This window comes from Electrophorus electricus, chromosome 20 (genome assembly GCF_041902795.1).
Source record: "Electrophorus electricus isolate QZ-2024a chromosome 20, ASM4190279v1, whole genome shotgun sequence".
Classification (NCBI taxonomy): Eukaryota; Metazoa; Chordata; class Actinopteri; order Gymnotiformes; family Gymnotidae; genus Electrophorus; species Electrophorus electricus.
In genome coordinates, this window is record NC_137516.1 from 11,520,001 (window position 1) to 11,537,500 (window position 17,500).

General features: G+C 38.0%; 2 protein-coding genes across 8 annotated transcripts in view; both read right to left on the minus strand.

Moving 5' to 3' along the window:
* Positions 1 to 11,446, minus strand: part of nadkb (NAD kinase b) — a 16,709-nt gene extending 5,263 nt beyond the window's left edge. For 3 of the 5 annotated variants that reach the window (XM_081703122.1, XM_081703121.1, XM_027020874.3), the window contains exons 1-10: positions 11,362 to 11,446; positions 10,068 to 10,319; positions 9,816 to 9,899; positions 8,719 to 8,848; positions 5,114 to 5,222; positions 4,659 to 4,744; positions 3,856 to 3,958; positions 3,459 to 3,613; positions 775 to 874; positions 50 to 303 (exon numbers count right to left, since the gene is read on the minus strand). In XM_081703122.1, the coding sequence (XP_081559248.1) occupies positions 80 to 303; positions 775 to 874; positions 3,459 to 3,613; positions 3,856 to 3,958; positions 4,659 to 4,744; positions 5,114 to 5,222; positions 8,719 to 8,848; positions 9,816 to 9,899; positions 10,068 to 10,319; positions 11,362 to 11,366 (1,248 nt within the window). In that variant the 5' untranslated portion in view covers positions 11,367 to 11,446 and the 3' untranslated portion in view covers positions 50 to 79. The remainder of the gene's footprint in view (positions 1 to 49; positions 304 to 774; positions 875 to 3,458; positions 3,614 to 3,855; positions 3,959 to 4,658; positions 4,745 to 5,113; positions 5,223 to 8,718; positions 8,849 to 9,815; positions 9,900 to 10,067; positions 10,320 to 11,361) is intronic. The other 2 variants (XM_027020873.3, XM_081703123.1) reach the window with 1 other exon arrangement.
* A 3,226-nt stretch (positions 11,447 to 14,672) lies between these two features.
* skila (SKI-like proto-oncogene a) overlaps positions 14,673 to 17,500 on the minus strand; it is a 27,635-nt gene continuing 24,807 nt past the window's right edge. For all 3 annotated transcript variants that reach the window (XM_081703316.1, XM_027020887.3, XM_027020886.3), the window contains exon 8: positions 14,673 to 17,500. This exon is cut by the window's right edge and continues 702 nt beyond it. The gene's annotated coding sequence lies outside the window, so the exon portion shown is untranslated.

Sequence of the window (17,500 nt, forward strand, 5' to 3'; positions counted from 1 at the left end):
AATTTAAACTCACAAGCTACGTTACTAGAAACTCCTGCCTAAAACTTACATAAACAAGTGGATGGTGACTATGATGCTGTCAGGACCTAGTGTGTGAGCAAATGCATCCACATTTCATTACAGTACCACCACCACACCCCCTCACCATCAGCTCCACTCCTGCCGGCACCACAATGGGTCTGAAGGAGAGAGAGTGAGGGCAGATGGGGGTCACCATGATGGCTGGAACATTAGGGTGGATCATAGAGGCTCCAGCTGCTGCCGCATATGCAGTGCTGCCTGTGGGTGTTGAAACAATCACACCTGCAGACCCACACACACACACACACACACACACACACACACACACACACACACAGTCATGTCTCAATCTGAAATAGGTGAATGACAATAAAGGGGAAAAGAAATAAACCAGAAAGAAATAAACAAAGGCAATTATATTTCCACGAGCATTAGTATTGGTACAACTTGGAGTAATAGTATGTGCATACTTTGGAGTGAATTAAGGCTCAAAACAAAAAAACAAAAAACAAACAAAAAAAAAAGATAAAATGCAAGCAAAGAGTCTAATTAACCTGAAAACAAAGAAAAATAAATACAACTCAATACCCTAACAAAACATCTAAAATGTGAATTTGAAAAAAAAAGCCAAGTTCCCCTCACTACTCCCACATACACCACCCAGCAAGCCAAAGTTTAAATCATGTAGGTAGGTGAGACAGTTCCATCATCCAATTTGCCAGCACCTGAAACACAAACACACTCCACACTCACCATCTCCTTGGACAGAGGTGATAAGACGGCCATCAAGATATAGGTCAACATTTGACAAGTAAGAAGAGGGTCCCCGGTCAACTACCACCTCATTCAGCACCTACACAGAACACATACACACTTCAGGATACGATGTTGAGCCTCTATTCAAAAAATTGAATAGATTTGAAAGTAATTTAATATAATAAAATACAGCAACATAACCTTGATCATGGAGATTGGCTGTGCACTTGTATTTAGTCCACCTAGCTCTAATAATTATAAAGGTACTGAAGGCGTTAACTAAATCAACTGTGTTAACCTAGATTAGGATTAGCGCTAAACTCTGCAAGGCAATAGATGTCCAAGAGCAGAGTTGAGCAACATTGCACTTTACACAGCAGGCACTGTCCTATTGTAACTAGATCTGATACACAGCTCCCTGTGGGGGACGAATGTCAGAGAGGAGTTGAACCTCTAATGGAACCAACAAATTGTAAAGCAGCCATGAGATAATGTAGTATAAGAAAGATTAAAACCATATCCCCCTGTGGCCTTCAGTTTATTGTTCCCCGAGGGAGATAACAGAAGATATTTTTAACTATAGATGCAGCAATATTTAATTTCTTTGGGCCAATATGATAAACGATAATTAGCACCTTTTTGTGGCTGAAACTGACATTAATAATCATTTAATGCATTTTAAAGCAATTTCAAATTATAATTTATGTACAAAGTGTTGTGTGTGTAAGACATGTTAAACTCTATGTTGGAGTTTATTCATTAATTCATAAATGAATAAACTCAACAGTCATTCATTAATTTTACATAGCAAGGTCACAGGTAAATGAAACATTACAAATATTGTAAACGTATGCTCAATACAAAAGGTGAACAAAAATAGTTTTACTACATTTTATTTTCTAGTCTTTCTAACCTAATGCTATTTTATGCCTTGAAATGGTCAAGGTATAAGAAAGCCTATGGCTGTAAAGCCAGAAAAACAACATAATCACAAAACTGCGCAGTCACCAACATCAGATACTTTACTTAATGAATAAATAGCAAATTATTCCAAACATAAATTGCACTACAAAATAAAACTGGCCATCTTTTCTCATAACTGTAGTACTATACAAATGAGGTCTAAATTAAACAGGCTTTATCTGTTATAGATGAACATGTTTGGTTGGAATTATTGGCTAAAATTCCAAAATCGATCCAAAAACAATAAATTCAAAATTGTCCAAGTAATATATTGGCTGCCAATATATCATGCACCTCTATTTTTAACTCCTATTAAAAATAAAATTTTAAATAAACAAAGACCTGATCAACAATTATAAGAACCACTATATCTGAACCACTATATGAGAAACATCTGATTTTCATGCAAGCTATAATAAAGGCTTTATGACTTATCTAATCAGTCTACATGAGCTCACAATTTAGAAGCCATTCATGCAGAAATTCTAATGGGCTCAACTTTCTCAGAAAGGAACAATTTATTTGCATGAAATATTCAGCAAATTCAGTACAGATATATACACTACATGGCCAAAAGTAAGTGGACAACTCATCATCAACCTATGTGAGCTTGCTGGACATCCCAATCTAAAACCAAGGGCACTAAGTTACATCCCCCATATTTGTAGTTGTAACAATCTCCACTCTCCTGGGAAAGATTTTCCACAAGAATTTGAAACAGGTCTTTAGGAATTTGTGCTAATTCAGTCAAAACATTGGTTGAAATTATATCCTTATGCTTGGCCAGGAAAACCCAAATTCATGAAGCTCCAGATGCATAGTTCTTATGTTGATGTTGCTTCCACAGGTAGTCTGGAACTCTACAGTGAGTGGTGCAGCTAAGGATAAGTGATTTTTATGCACTCTGAAGCCCCATTCTTTGAGTTTGTATGGTCTAAGCCTCATGGCCAAGCCAGTGTAGCTCCTAAACTCTTCTGTTTCATAATAATAGCACTTACAAAAATTTATTGGAAAATAAAAATGCGAGAAAGTTCATGAACTAACCTGTGGCAAAGGTAGAATCTTATGACAGTGCCACATTTAATGAAACACAAAAAAAAGAAATACAATCTTCAGTATGATCCATTCTACTGCCAAACAGCTTTATGGAAACTATATTGCTACATGATTTAATTTATACACCTGTTCACAATGGGTGTGGCTGAAATGTGATTTCATTTGGAATACATTTGGCCACAGTGTATGTGAAGTCCACAAACACCTAGGACTGTCTCGAGCATGTGCTGCTGGAGGGGCCTGAAGTACAAGTTTATGGTCTTTGGTTTGTTTTTTTATTTGCTTATTGTTTGAAAGATTTCATAAACTGCTTGATTCTTGTAACACAAATTCATGGATAATTCTTCAAAGACACACAGTTCTGACAAGATGAAATTTCTGTGGTTACAAATTACACAGATTAGCTTAATTTGTTCTGGTGTCATTGCTGTCCAACCTTTGGTGTATTAGAAATTTCACCATAGAGAGAGCACAGTCTTTGATACCCTTCTCACAGAGTGAGCAGTGTCAGGATAGAGAACATGAGAAATGCTGTGCAGGGCTTTTTTTGTGACCGAGTATCAAGCAGAAAAGGAAAGCGCTCCTATTTGTTTAGCAAGCATTAGCTGTAGTATTAATCAGATGCTTGTGTGTATGAGTATGTATGCGCAAGAGATTAGCACCTGTAGCTGCAGTGTTATTTTGCCTGCATCTGGACTGAGGTGCTGGTGAGGGATGGTGCCATTTTCCTCAGGTCCAGAGAGCTGTTTGCTTCTCTGAAATAAACCCTTCACTACCTTTACTTTCAGACGACTGCGCAGAACAATGGCTGCATTGCCTGGAATATGAACATGCAAACACAAAAACAGACCAAAAAAAGCACAAGAATAAAATTCATAAAATTATTTTCTATTAAATATTCAAAACATACTTTGATTTCTATAGTATAAACGTCAAGATTTTTTAGAATAAAACCCCCCACCAACCACAAAAACCAACTCTTTTCTGACCCAACTGTCATTTCAGTTGTTAGATTTAGCATCATTGTGTCCATTAGCATTTATCACAGGAACTTGGTACCTTCAAACACTTTTTCCACCTCAGACTTATAGGATTCGAACTTAAAGGGTGTAAGGAAGCCAAGTGAGCCCAGATGGAAAGCCATGACTGGAGGAACACTGTCCTGTAAGCAGAAGCGCACTCACACACCGAGACGCACACCCAGACACACACACAGTTACTTCAAACCACTGCTCCTTTACAGTATTCTCCACCTTTGGGTTAAATGCTGCAGAACCTTTAATCTGTTCAAATGTGACAGCCCATTTTACAGTGATCATAAATCTGCCAATATTGAATATAATCAGTATAAGGTAAAGTAAATCCAGTTTTGCAGAGTCTCGGGCACAATACAGACTGCAGAGGACAATATTTAAAACATGAAACTCTTCAAATAATAACTGCATTAATTATTTTGCTACTTACAAATCCCTGTCTTCTGCAAGCTCAAACATTTGAAGTGGAATAGTGGACATAGCAATATTCTGGGCATTGTGAGCATCACAAGATCCAGAGAGTAGATGTGACTTTCACCCTACATGCCTACATCACTGTCAATGCAAATGGAGCTAAAAAGGCTCACCTACACATGCTCTACCAAAAGTATTTCAGTCAATCTGAATCCTACCCTCCTCTTTATTATGTACGAAAATATGAAAGGTTGTTGAAAAAGAATGAAACTTTCCCGATAAAGTTTTCCTGTACATGAATGGGCAGTTTCTCTCAAGCTGATGCAAAACCGATATGATACCATACATCTGAAGTCCAACAATGCCAGGTGGATGATTTCCTGTCAAGCTACTTAAAGTTTTGAGTAAGCTTACCTGGAAAAGGGAAGAGGCATAGAGCAGAGTACCATCTCCCCCAAGACAGATAATCAGATCAATGCAATTTGAGATATCATCAAATCCTTCAACAAAACACAGCAGAAACCATTAAAAGATCAAATTCATACCAATATTTAAAAAAATTGTTAGTGGCACGCAAATGTTACATGATTAATTTAATCCCATCTGTGGTTGGTCTAGGATGTGAAAATCTCACTATGGAACAAGTTAAAAGACTTGCATCACTGTAGGTGATCAATAATATGCATAACTGATTTATTGATTATTGCTACTCTTAGGCCTGCAGTTTTTTACATGAACATTTATAAATGCCATAAAGAATATGAGCAAGTCATGTATTATGATCATGTTATAAAGTAGGGCCCTTCAAATAAGCATTTCCCATGTCCATGTGTAGATGAAGTGCAGAAGTGAATGATCTGCTACTGCACCTTCTCTGAATGTGCACAGCTGCTTTCTGATGTCACAGAATGTTGCATCTGTCACAAGTCTGCCATCATCCACCACCTTTTTCTCCACATAAACCATCAGCTGTTTCTCCTGCAGTCAGTGAGAAACGGGGCGAGAACAATGCTTTATTATGAACCTAATTTCAGAGGCAAACACTCCCCTGAGTACATTCTTGATAGTATGAGATACCAAACCTTAGTTACAGTTGGTTGCATTTGCTAATGGAAGCTTTAGTTTGGCTTCTATTAAAAGCATTCTGAAAGCTAGCATTAATGCCATCAACTTGCCAACATTCTGGGGAACAAACATTGTTTTCCAGCTGACATCCAGTTCCTGCACTCGTATACGTGTGTGCACGCGAGTGTCTCTCTCCATCTGAGTGTACACCTAGCTTGGAACAATTATCTTAACTATACGAGGGACAGAATCTCCGCTCTATCACATTATTCTAGTCATTTGTTAGATGATATGAGCAGGCTGTGGAAGGAAGTGCTTTTTTCCATCGCTTAGCTTGGCTATTTGCTTTGTAACCAAGTCTGTCAACAAAACTAAACAAACAAAATGCTTTGGGACAGATTAGTGAAGGTGGTGAAAGAGTTAGTTACAGCCCTATACTATAAGTCTCATGCAATCTGCTTGTTTTTTTGTTTTGTTTTGTTTTTTTTTGGGGGGGGGGGGGGGGGTTGTACCACCTGTGGACATTCGTTTAGTTAATACGTTTTTTTATTTAAAATAATTGCACTGCAGAGTACAGACAGACAGTGCAAACATTATCTAAGCAATAACTGTTAATGGTTAAATAAATGTTCGTTAAGCAATTTTGCCTCTCGTTGTTTAATAATAATTTAAAAATTAACTATGTAATGTAATTGCATAATGTAATTGGGTTTAGTTTAGTTAATTTAGCAAATCTTAAAATGTAAAATAACAGATTCTGTCAAGAGCAAAACAATTAACTTATTTACATCACTGTCCTTGATGTTTCATCAGTAATAAAGGTTGCAATGAAAGGATAATTGACATACTTAAAATAACAAGGTCATTCTTACCACCAAAAGTAGTAAATAGTATATATGAAAGTGATTTGTTATTTTTATATTTTATATAAAAGTGCAGCTCGCATGAGATGAACTAAATGAGCTCCTCAAATGAACCAGTTAATGCTCCATCAATTTTCCTAAGTGGCGTCTCATCCTGGATAATCATTTATGTTATTTTTCTGGCTCAACACCACTCTTGTACAATCACTCATTTGTGACATCAGCCGCCGTAGACCTTCTTGAGGATGTTGACCCTCTCAAAACAAACTGACATGTATCTTACAGAACAAGAGCAACAAACACAACAAATACATAGATACACAGACATACAGTCGTGTCCAAAAGTTTAGACTGACAAATTTTGGTTGTCACAAAATTTACTGCCTCAGTTTTTTTAGATCCTTTGGCAGATATTTATACAATTATAAGCATTTCATAAGTATTTTAACTTTTTATTGACAAATATGTCCAGTTTAAGTAAAGACTTAAAATGTTTACAGTGTTGACCCTTCTTTTTTAAGACTTCTGCAATTCGCCTAGGCATGCTGGCTTTCAGCTTCTGGGCTACCACCTTGATTGATGGCAACCCATTCTTGCCTAATCAGTGCTTGGAGTTGATCACAGGTTCTGTGTTTTTGTTTGTCCACCTTCTTTTTAAGGACTGACCACAGTTTCTCAATGAGACCAACATCTGTGGCGTGTCCTGGCCATGGACCCAAAATTTCAATGTTTTGTTCACCGAGCCACTTGGTTATCACTTTTGCCTTGTGACATGGTGCTCCATCATGCTGGGAAAAGCATTGTTCATCACCAAATTGCTCCTGGCTTGTTGGGAGAAGTTGCTCTTGGAGGATGTTTTCATACAATTCCTTATTCATGGCAGTGTTCTTAGGCAAAACTTTAAGCCAACCCACTCCCTTGGATGAGAAGCAACCTCACACATGAATGGTCTCAGGATGACTCACTGTTGGCATGACACAGGACTCATGGTAGCATTCACCTTTTCTTCTCCGGACAATAATTTGTCCAGATGTCCCAAACAGTCTGAAGGGGGCTTCATCAGAGAAAAGAATTTTACCCCAGCCCTCTGCAGTTCAATCCCTGTAGAATGTCAGTCTGTCTTTGATGTTTTTCTTGGAGAAAAGTGGCTTCTTTGCTGCCCTTCTTGACACCAAGCCATCCTCCAAAAGCCTTCGCCTCACTGTTCGTGCAGATGCACTCACACCTGCCTTCTGCCATTCCTGAGAAAGCTCTGCACTGGTGGTGACCCGATCCCATAGCTGCATCCACTTTAGCAGATGGTCCTGGTGCTTTTCTTTTCCTCAAATCCTTTGGCCATGACTGTAGACCTTTGCTATTTTCATGATAAAATAAAGGGCATGAAATCTTTACTAATCCGTTGATAGACATTATACAAAGTAACTGAACCTCACATATAAGATAGCCAGTGATCAAGTAGCACTGCTAGCTAAATAGCAATCTGGCTAGTTAGCTAGATTATCTAACTTTAGCTATCCTAACTAGATTTACCAGTGAAGAGCCAAGTAATCATTTCTATTATGACCCTGGATTATTAGATAGTTAATCCCAACAGTGTTGATCCTGAGTCAGTTATACCAAATGGGTACACAGATGATGGGATTTGGGCAGTAGAATGCTAGTGTTTCTGCTGCCGAGCATAGGTTGGTTCATTCACCCTCATTCAATTTGGACTCTCTCACAAGCATCCTTTGGTATTGTGTAGATCAATTTTTGATAAAACATGAAGAATAGGAACTGGCCAAGCTCCTCATAAACCAGCTCTGACAGGCCCCCACATGGAGGCCATGTTTAAAATAGATTTAGTATGGATTTAGTATTTATTTAAAATTTACTCAGCCACAAGGTGTCAATGTAATGGTAGTTTCATAATGTAAATCACTCGAAAATGGAATCATTCGAAAAAATACTTATTGCTCCATTAAATGAACTAAATAGGCAAACCAATAATCCCTTTAAGATGTAAATGTAAAATGTAAAACAAGTGGAAATCAAAACTGCTCAGTCGTACATCACCCATGTGTCATTTGTTTACATGCTTTCCTGTTGGTTATAATCATGATGCACAACAGCCCAAAGAGTGATGTCAAGGAGTAATGTCAAAGAGGAGTGTCAGTGTTTTAGCTTTAATGTTACTGTCCCAAACTGAGATTCTAAGAGGATTCTTTAGGAGATGTGTTTTTGTTTTTTTACCAGGCCATTTCACAGTTACAGCTTGAGAAATATATCAACTCGGGACCAGAGTTCACCCTTGCAAAGAAAGGCTGCCTGAGAAAGGATCTAAAGCAGACCATACAGACACAATCTCCCCTACACAGGTCAAACTCGGAAAAAACAATAGTGTCTACATTGCTAAGTATCTTTTCCAGTTTTGAAAGAGAGTATGTATATTGAGATAAAAGTAAACAATTAAGTTGAAAATTGTATGAAATCTATTTCACCCAGCGCAGGGGTATGACGTGCACAGGGTCTGTGTGGTTGACACATCCATTGAGCTACATTCCTACCTTCACCAGGAACCTGCACAGCTCCTTGAATGGCTCCAGCAGGCCCTCATCCCGAATCTTTCTAATCACTAGCACATTGACAGGAGGCTTGCTCCACATCAGACGCTGGCTGGCTGGGTCCTGGATGTGCCTGAAGAAAAACAGATAGAACAGATTGACAGTCACTGACCCACTGTTACTCAGAACTTGGGGAAGTCATGTCATTCTCTGAATCATATCTTTGCCCTTTTCTAAACATGAAAGATACTGAAACACTATTCCATGTGTTGACTACTTCTCATTTAGGCTTTTCTAAAGCTCTATTTATTCATCAATACATTAGAAATGCATTAGAAACTCAGCTGCTAAAGTACAAACACACAGACATATGTACCACTCCCATCCTTTATTATCTATACTGGTTACTGGACTGTTCCCATATTCAGTACAGTCTTTATTAAATGTTATTATTCCTCCTTTTTAGCTTTGAGCCTCTCCATCCTTACATTCCTTCTTTGCACCCTTATCTGACAGCACACAGCCTGCAGGCCCACACACCAGGATGTACTCTATGGGTGACAGGGCATTCAGTACCATGAACCACTAATATTTGCCCTAATGTCTCTATTAAAGGTCTTCTGTTTCATTGTTTAAATCACAGATGAAGACATTCCTCTACATGCTGCATTATTCTTTATGTTCTTTTCAAACTCTGCATTCCTTATTTGTTTAACAACATACTTTATAAAACACTTTGAGTGTCAAAAAAGTGCTATATAAATAAAACACGATGATGACTTTACATTGAAAGTTTCCTGAAAACATTGTAAAAGAAGCCCATATAAGTGCAAGTATCAATGCAAGTCCAATAAATTCAAGTATTACTTCAAGCAGTCTCTATACCGTTTAATTCAACCTTTAACCTTTTCCCAGTTTAATCTTACACCAAATGTATGTGACTGGACCACTGCTGGGGTCTTAACCTCCATTATCAAATCCCAGCTCACCTCTCTGACTTTTCATTGTTACATTCAGCATATACATTAAAAGTCCATGTAGAACTCCATTCCTTATCCAGCAACACTCTCCTGGTTCAAATGACTCAATGAGACACTTACATAACTGACGTTGGGTTTGGGAGAATGCAGGCTTTGGGTCCAAAGTGTGTAGTAGGATATGGTCCATGCAGAAAATGAGCTCGCCTGGGGGGGGGGACAGAAAATTTATAAAATGTTTACTTATCAATGGGTTATTTATGATGGTTAATATTTTTGACTGGAGTAATTGGAGCTGGTGCTAGACTAGCACAAAAAGCCAGATTGTAAAACAAAAGAATGAAGTGGTTGTGCTTGCTTTTTTTTTTTTTTTACCTGCATCTATCCGATTTTTTTGGCAAGTTTTCAGTCATCTCGTCACATGTTACAGACTGCCTTTGTTCCAAAGCCTCATGCTGCTCAAAACTCTGATGACTCCCCGATTCTTGACCATTTGATCTTTGGTGAGGCCTTTTCACCTCTCTCCGTCTCCTTGGAGACTTCCCATGGAGCTCCTTGTGCTTGGCTGGCTTGGTCCCTTCTCCCTCCAGCTCTATAGGGGTCCTCTTTTCTTCCATACTATTCATCCTAAACTCGCATAGTAGAACAGAAAACAACAATGCAATCTAAGGAGAACCTGCCCACTTTCTGTTCATCACTTTGTGCCAAAAATTATTACAGAACCTTTTCCAGCTGCTATACATATTGGGGAAATAAAAGTATTGAATCAAAACATCATGTAATAATTTTAATTTTTCTACAATTGAGGGTTGGGGCAATTGGCATGGGGGTTAAACAGTAGTTCTGCTGCAAAGGTGATCTGACCAGCATGACATAAAAATTAACTAGATTTTAAAATGCATCAAAAACGTGATTGCAATAAAAAACCCTTAGCCAACTTTAAAGTAGACTGAATAGATGTCAAAACAATCAAGTAGATAAATACATAAGCAATGCTTACAAAATGCATTGCACAGCTGACATTAATAGGAAAAATAGTGAATTAAACAATCAATCATTCATAAGCCATACAAATAACCATACAAAAGCAGCACAGACCTGTAAGTTAAATGTAAAGTGAACTTTACAATACAATTGGTATTTACTCGGACAGAATTTCACCCGCTTCAAAACATACATCGGTCTCACACTGTATATAGTTAGCTAGATTAACTTAAAATGCCATTCAAGCAACAATCTGCTCCAAACAGCAAAATGTATATCTATATGGATGGCTAAATGTGGTAACTAACACAAGCTAGTATATAGGATGGGTCAGCATAACTAACAGCAGTAATCCTGGATTTGTCAAAGCGACAAGTTAATAAAAGCAACTAGTATCGTAGCTATACGCTAGCTATATTGAAACGGACCGAGTATTAGCTAGCTAGTTAGTAAACTGTCACTGATAATATAATTTTCAATATAGCTATATTCAGTGTAGTTGAAAGAGCTAAGCTAGCTAGGGAGATAGCTAGCTAGCTAACCGAACTACTCCGGAAAAGCTTCCCAGTTAGCTTACGCTAGGTAGCCATTTAGTTGGCAAATATATTCGCCAATCTAGAACAGATAAAGCACGTTACCGAAAATCATACTGAAAAACACGAAACATGGCTAAGTAAATACTGGCCTCATTTAAACACAAAGTCTTTAAAGTTGACTTGCTTGCGACCTAACTTACATAGTGTTACCTGACTCGAGAGATACAAAGCTACGTAGCTGTATTCAGACACTCACATTTGTGCGTAGATGAACGCACGACAGTTTAAAGGGGTGGTCGGTTGGTTGGTTCGTGGTCCATGTACTTTTTGGTCATTTTATTCTAATTCCAAAAATAAATAAATAAATAAATAAACGGTGGGGTATTTGATTCTCGTTTCAAAAGTCAATAGCAAGAAACAAAAAAATAACCGAAATGGCTGATCCAAAATAAAAGAAATGAAATCACAAAGGAGCACATGAAGAAATTACTCGGGGGCGGTATTCCACAAAAAAAGGATTTCTCGATTTTGCCAGATTTAAATGAAAATTTTTAAATTGTAGTGAAGTATATAAGTTTTGATTTTCGAACAGAGCTCTTTCATCAGCCGTGTAAGCAAAGTGCTTCTAAATTATAGGAGTTGGATCTTGTTTATATTAGAAAAAGTAGATGTTTAAGACATAACTCATTCCTGTTTGTTAAAGCCTCTTTGGATGGACTTGTGGCATAATTGTCCAGCTAAGTGAAGACGGAATACGTCCTATTGCATTTGCTAGCAAAGCTTTGTGTTATTCTCAGAAGAGATTTCAGCCCAGGCTTGAATTGAAATGGACTTTCAGTGAAAAGTTTAGCCATTGGCTGAAAGGCCATTCTTTCACAGTATGAATGGATAATAATCCATTAACATACATTATAACAAAACTGAAAGAATCGGAGAGTCCGAGCATTAAAAGGGGTGCATAATTTAGCAGGACACCCTTTACTTAGCTCAGCAATGATTTCATTGGTGTGGCAGATTATGATAAGAGCACCCATGCCTCATAGTGAAGATTCCTGAACTAGCTGCATCTCCTGAAAGTATCAAAAACTGCACCCATGGAGCATATGTGCGCAAACAAAGAACTGTGAATGTTTTATCACTGATCACTTTACTAAGTCAGCTCATGCATTCCCTTGCTCAAACCAGACTGCAGAGTCGGTTGCAAAAAAGCTGTGGGACAATGTGTTTTGCATGTATGGATTCCGAAAGTGCCTACAGTTATCAGGGAGCAAACATTAAAAGCCGTCTCATTGCTGAGCTACTTAAACTGTCCAGGGTCAAGAGCATTGCTACTCAAGAATAAAAGGCCTCAACAAATTCAAACGCTCACATTTGCTTGCAATGCAACCATTCAAGAGATGTCAGGGTTCTTAATGTTTGGACGTGTGCCTAGACTCACTGTGGATGTCATGTTTCCAGGATGAGAGGGACCTCAGTGAGGACGATTCAGAGACTGCTTCTCTATTCCTGTGAACAGGAAGAGGAAGAATCTATCAGGGATCAGTTTCTGAATGTCCAATTATACAGATGCTGAGACTCTCATTGAAGAGTCATCATCACTGAATGAATGTGACAATGCTTCACTTTGTTCAGAGACGAGTCTGTAGCCATTTCAGACTTATAGATTCACTACTAGATCAACAGACAGTAATCCAAGTTCTCAAACCTGTTCAAGTGAGTGGTGCGATCTAAGAGTGTAACACCACAATTTGGCCAAAGGTTGGGTTTACATAAAGTTGGAGCACTGATATTTTCTCTTGCTCCAAGATTACTCCAGTGCAACACATGACAGCAGACTATAATTACAATGCACTGTACAGCAGTCTAAGTAAAACTAATGGTGAACACAAGTGTGGTGAGGTTATCACTACCACAAATGATTAGGTGTAGAATCTAAAAAGATACAGATCTCAAATATATGAGTTTTCCCCTAGAGGGGCATCTCTTACAACACAGAACACAGAATATAAAAATGCATGAATGAGGCAACAGCACTGACTCCTGTGCAGTTTCTACACATGCAGAGTGATAGTCAAGGTTTATCCCAGTTACACCAGCACTTCTCACAAGCTCCCCATACTCGTTTCTGCCCTCTCCTTATCAGATTCTTGGCAATTCATAATAACCCTATATAAACTACATTAGTCAGGGGGCACTTGTGATACTCATCTTTTCCAAATGTCTCTACAAGTCTAGTACAATTCAAGTAACATTTATGCTAAATAATGATGTTGGTCTGGCTCCAAAAAACAAGTGATTCATACAATGACAGAACAGGGCTTCAACCAGAACCAGTACTAAATGCAGGCTGGGAGCAGTAAGCTAACATTAGCACCACTCCTAGTAGCGAGGAGCCTGTTGATGTTGAATCAGCAAAAAGCAAATCAGCAAAAAGACCCGAAGCAACTGCTACCGCAGGCAACTATGATGTTAACAATAACATCAGTAAAGATGCATGGCCCAGTTGGACAGAGAATCAAGTAATGTATTTTTGCATATACCCCCAGGACACGTACATAATATATACAGCATATAGCTTTTTATATTATTAATCAGTCTGTATTATTATTATATATGATAAAATTTAGAGTTTGTCAAATGGTTGTCACTCTGAGCAAATACATTTATGTTGTGAACATCAATGATATTTTCATGTATCTTTTATGTGGAAATTCAGAATATAAAAGGCTTAATGATCTGCTGATACAGGCCAATACACATGAACATGTGAATAAGGGGAGTGCCGGCACTTTTTCCCCTGCTTTACAGCTGCAAGACTAACTCTATATTAATGCCCATGTTTTTGGATTGGGATATCCAACAAACTCGTATAGGTACAAGGTGTTCATAAACCTTTGGTCATATATCTGTACGTGATGCCAATTGTTCTTGTTTGGCTAACTAAACGTTTACAAATTTTCTAGTTACAATAAAGCACTTTTAACGACCTGCAACTTATAGGTAAAATATTAGAACAGTGGGAAAGTATAAAAATGGCAGGAGAGGTGTGGTCAAGCATCTGAGTGAATCCAGGATAAAAGCTAGATGTTGAGAAGTTTTTCTGTTATTGTTATTTATTTACTTTTCTCTGCCAATCAGCCAAAATGGTGCGAGAGTAAAGCAAGCTCTGTGTTCAATCCCTCCGCTTGTACTCCCCCCAGTGGATCTTACAGAATACTTTCATAAACATTTCATACTCAAGAAAGATAACCTTGATACAAATCACCTGAGACATTAAACAGAAATACTATTTTGAACTGCAATTTCAAATCTCAAGACACATCGCTTTAAAAAGAAACCAAGATTAAGCACAGAGCTGATCTTAGAATTTTTCAGTACAATTTTAGGAATACTGCAGCCTTAGGATCTTTACCAATAAACTGACAGAGAAGCAGAAAGAAAGAAAACCTTAGACAGCAAGAACCGACACTACAGATCCTGAATTTAATCCAAGCTCATTGTCTATACAAGGCATATTTACACAGTCTGTAATGGGAAATAAAGACACTACATACAACTGAGGTATTAGCTAAAAGCATGTACATGTATTTAACTAGTAACTATCACTCATGATAAACTGAAGTGTCATCTGCTTAAAAAACATTTTATATCACATGAGGTAGGAGAGCATCTCATTCATGCAAAATCAAACTCTTCATCACTGCTGAATTGGCAACCCTTACTGCATTGCATGTCTGAGAAATGTCACCAAACATTTTTTTATTTTTACCAAAAGCAGTAAACAGTAAACATATTTTCACATGATAAAAAGTTCTGTGTTCAGTTTCACTTGGAAATTCTTTTTAATCAGTTTAGGCATAATCTGGGTCTGTGAAACTAACCCACAATACTATCTCAGAAATGAAGAAGCAGTGAAAGAGAGCTTGACTTTTCCACACAACAGTCAAATTGTTACTTGTTTATGTGGGCATTTGGCTGCAAAAAATTCTTAATATGACTTCCTGTTAGGGCATATCTTTGATAATTATATCAATTTTTTACATAAAACCTATTCAGCATAAAGAACACCTTTAATACAATATGCAAATAAATCTCTGCGCTCTGCTTCCAGAGGCGTTTGGGGTGATAATCTGAAGGTATTGTGAGCGCTTCTGTGTGCCCAGCAGCATAACAACAAGGTATTCTACAAAGTAGCCATACAGCACCCCCCTTTGTACAAAATACAAATTACATCTCATAGCTCCAATAAAAATCAAAATCAAAAAAGGTACAAAGATTCAGAAACACATTTAATTAAATATCCTCGAACTATGGCAAATTGCCATTAGACTAACTGTTACAGAGGAAACAGTGGCATACAGAAGCTTAACACTGATTTGATCAGAAGATGGACCATACAAACTGCAGCCCTGCATTTCCTTACAGTGAAATAACTGCTACAATGTCCTGTTGCTCGTATGAGATGTGAGATCTAAATTCTGCCTCTTTTGGTGAGTGCACCTCCACTACAGGGTGCCCGTGGACATACACCTGCACATGTCTCTTGGTTTTGGATTTACCCATTAGGTAGATGTGGATTAGAGTATCCCTCTATCCCACACAGAATCCTTCAGATCTTGCTACAAACATTTCTGGAAACAGAGATATGACCTCAAAAGCTTGTACTCACACAAGTACTAAAAGAGCCTTCCTGCTCTTTAGAACAACTCAAACCTTGAATAATGGGAGAAAAAATGACCAAAAGCAGCATCACTTAAAATACATGCATTTGGCATTATTTACTCTTTCATAAAAAAGGTAAATCAAAAAAGTAAGTCATTAATGGGAATAGTGAAAACTTCAACATCAGGCATAAACAGTCCATCAATCATCAATCTTTGCGAGAACCACAAAACCATAATTTATTTTTAAATATTTCATTCAGGGAGGTTCTGAAACACCATGTACATTTTATGTTCCCTTCTGTGGGTCAGCTGCATTGCTGAAGGATCTCACACTTTCTGGATCTTATACCTTATAGAAAACCATCCTGGAGCACAGAACTCTAGCTGTATACTCACATAGCTTTCCTCATCTATTGAATCCTTTAAAAATTTTTTACATAGGTAATATATTAAAGACTACTGTATGTACAAAGTGTGTATAAATCTTTATTATGTAAAACATTAAATAATTTTTGAAATATTTCCAAGTTCTTTCCAAGTTTTTTCTCTTTTAAACAAATGCAAAGTACTTATTTACAGTATAGCTGACACGTTTTTTTTTTCTTTTTTTTCCCCTCTTTTTTTTCTTTTTTGTGTTTTTCATCTTATGAAGTTGGCCTATTAAGATGGTGGTTCTGGCCTGCTGATGACTGAGCTAGCCAGGATTAGCTGTGGGTATCATTTGTGGAAAAGGGGGAATAGGGGGAAGACAAGCTGATGCTTGACCCAGACACCACTCTTGCCTGGAACCTTACAGAACCATCTCTCTGCAACAATCCTGCCCCTGGGCTGGGAGGGTGATTGTCCTGGTCACCCCTCCTACAGACACAAAGCATCTCTGCACCACCAACGTGAAGCCAACCCAGGCATCATGGCTCCAACTAGCCTCCCCTCTGTGCTGTTTGCTCTCAAATCAGCCAGAACAATGTTCAACATTTTGGCTAAAACATCAGACCCAGTTCTCTTTAAGATGCCCTTCACTTTCATCAGAGCATCACTCCTATGGTATAATATACAGTATTACTATAGACTACTTCAGTGAACACAAGTATATAATATTCTTAGCATTAGCATGACAGACTTAGATGACCATCTAATTTCATAGTGCATGTGTTCAGATGCTTTGTCTTGGTGTGTCTAACCGAAAGCCTTGTGAGCTGTACCAGTTCTGTACTGTACTGTTTTCACCCAGCAGAGGCCAAGTCTGTGCGCATCTCTATATGACAGTAAGGAGTGAGTGGAGTTTAATGCACTACATGAGCAGCTAATAAGTATGAAATCACAGGAAACATCTAATCACCAGCAGGCAGCAAATGCTGAGGTGAAGAGGAGGGACAGAAAGGGAGATTAGATATCAGATTACCATCTGAAACAGGATGACCTCTTCAAAGGGCTCCTCCAACTTTTAGTCTTTTAGTTCTGTTTGCACTTTAATGAAAACCTCAACGGCTGCAATGTCCTGCTCAATAAATTCTAGTCTTTTCAGAATATTTTAAGATCCGCTCTTTTCACTTTGCGTTGAAATGCAGAAACACAGAGTCAGAAGGTAAAGTGTTTTTTCCTGGTGTGGCTGAACTACAACACA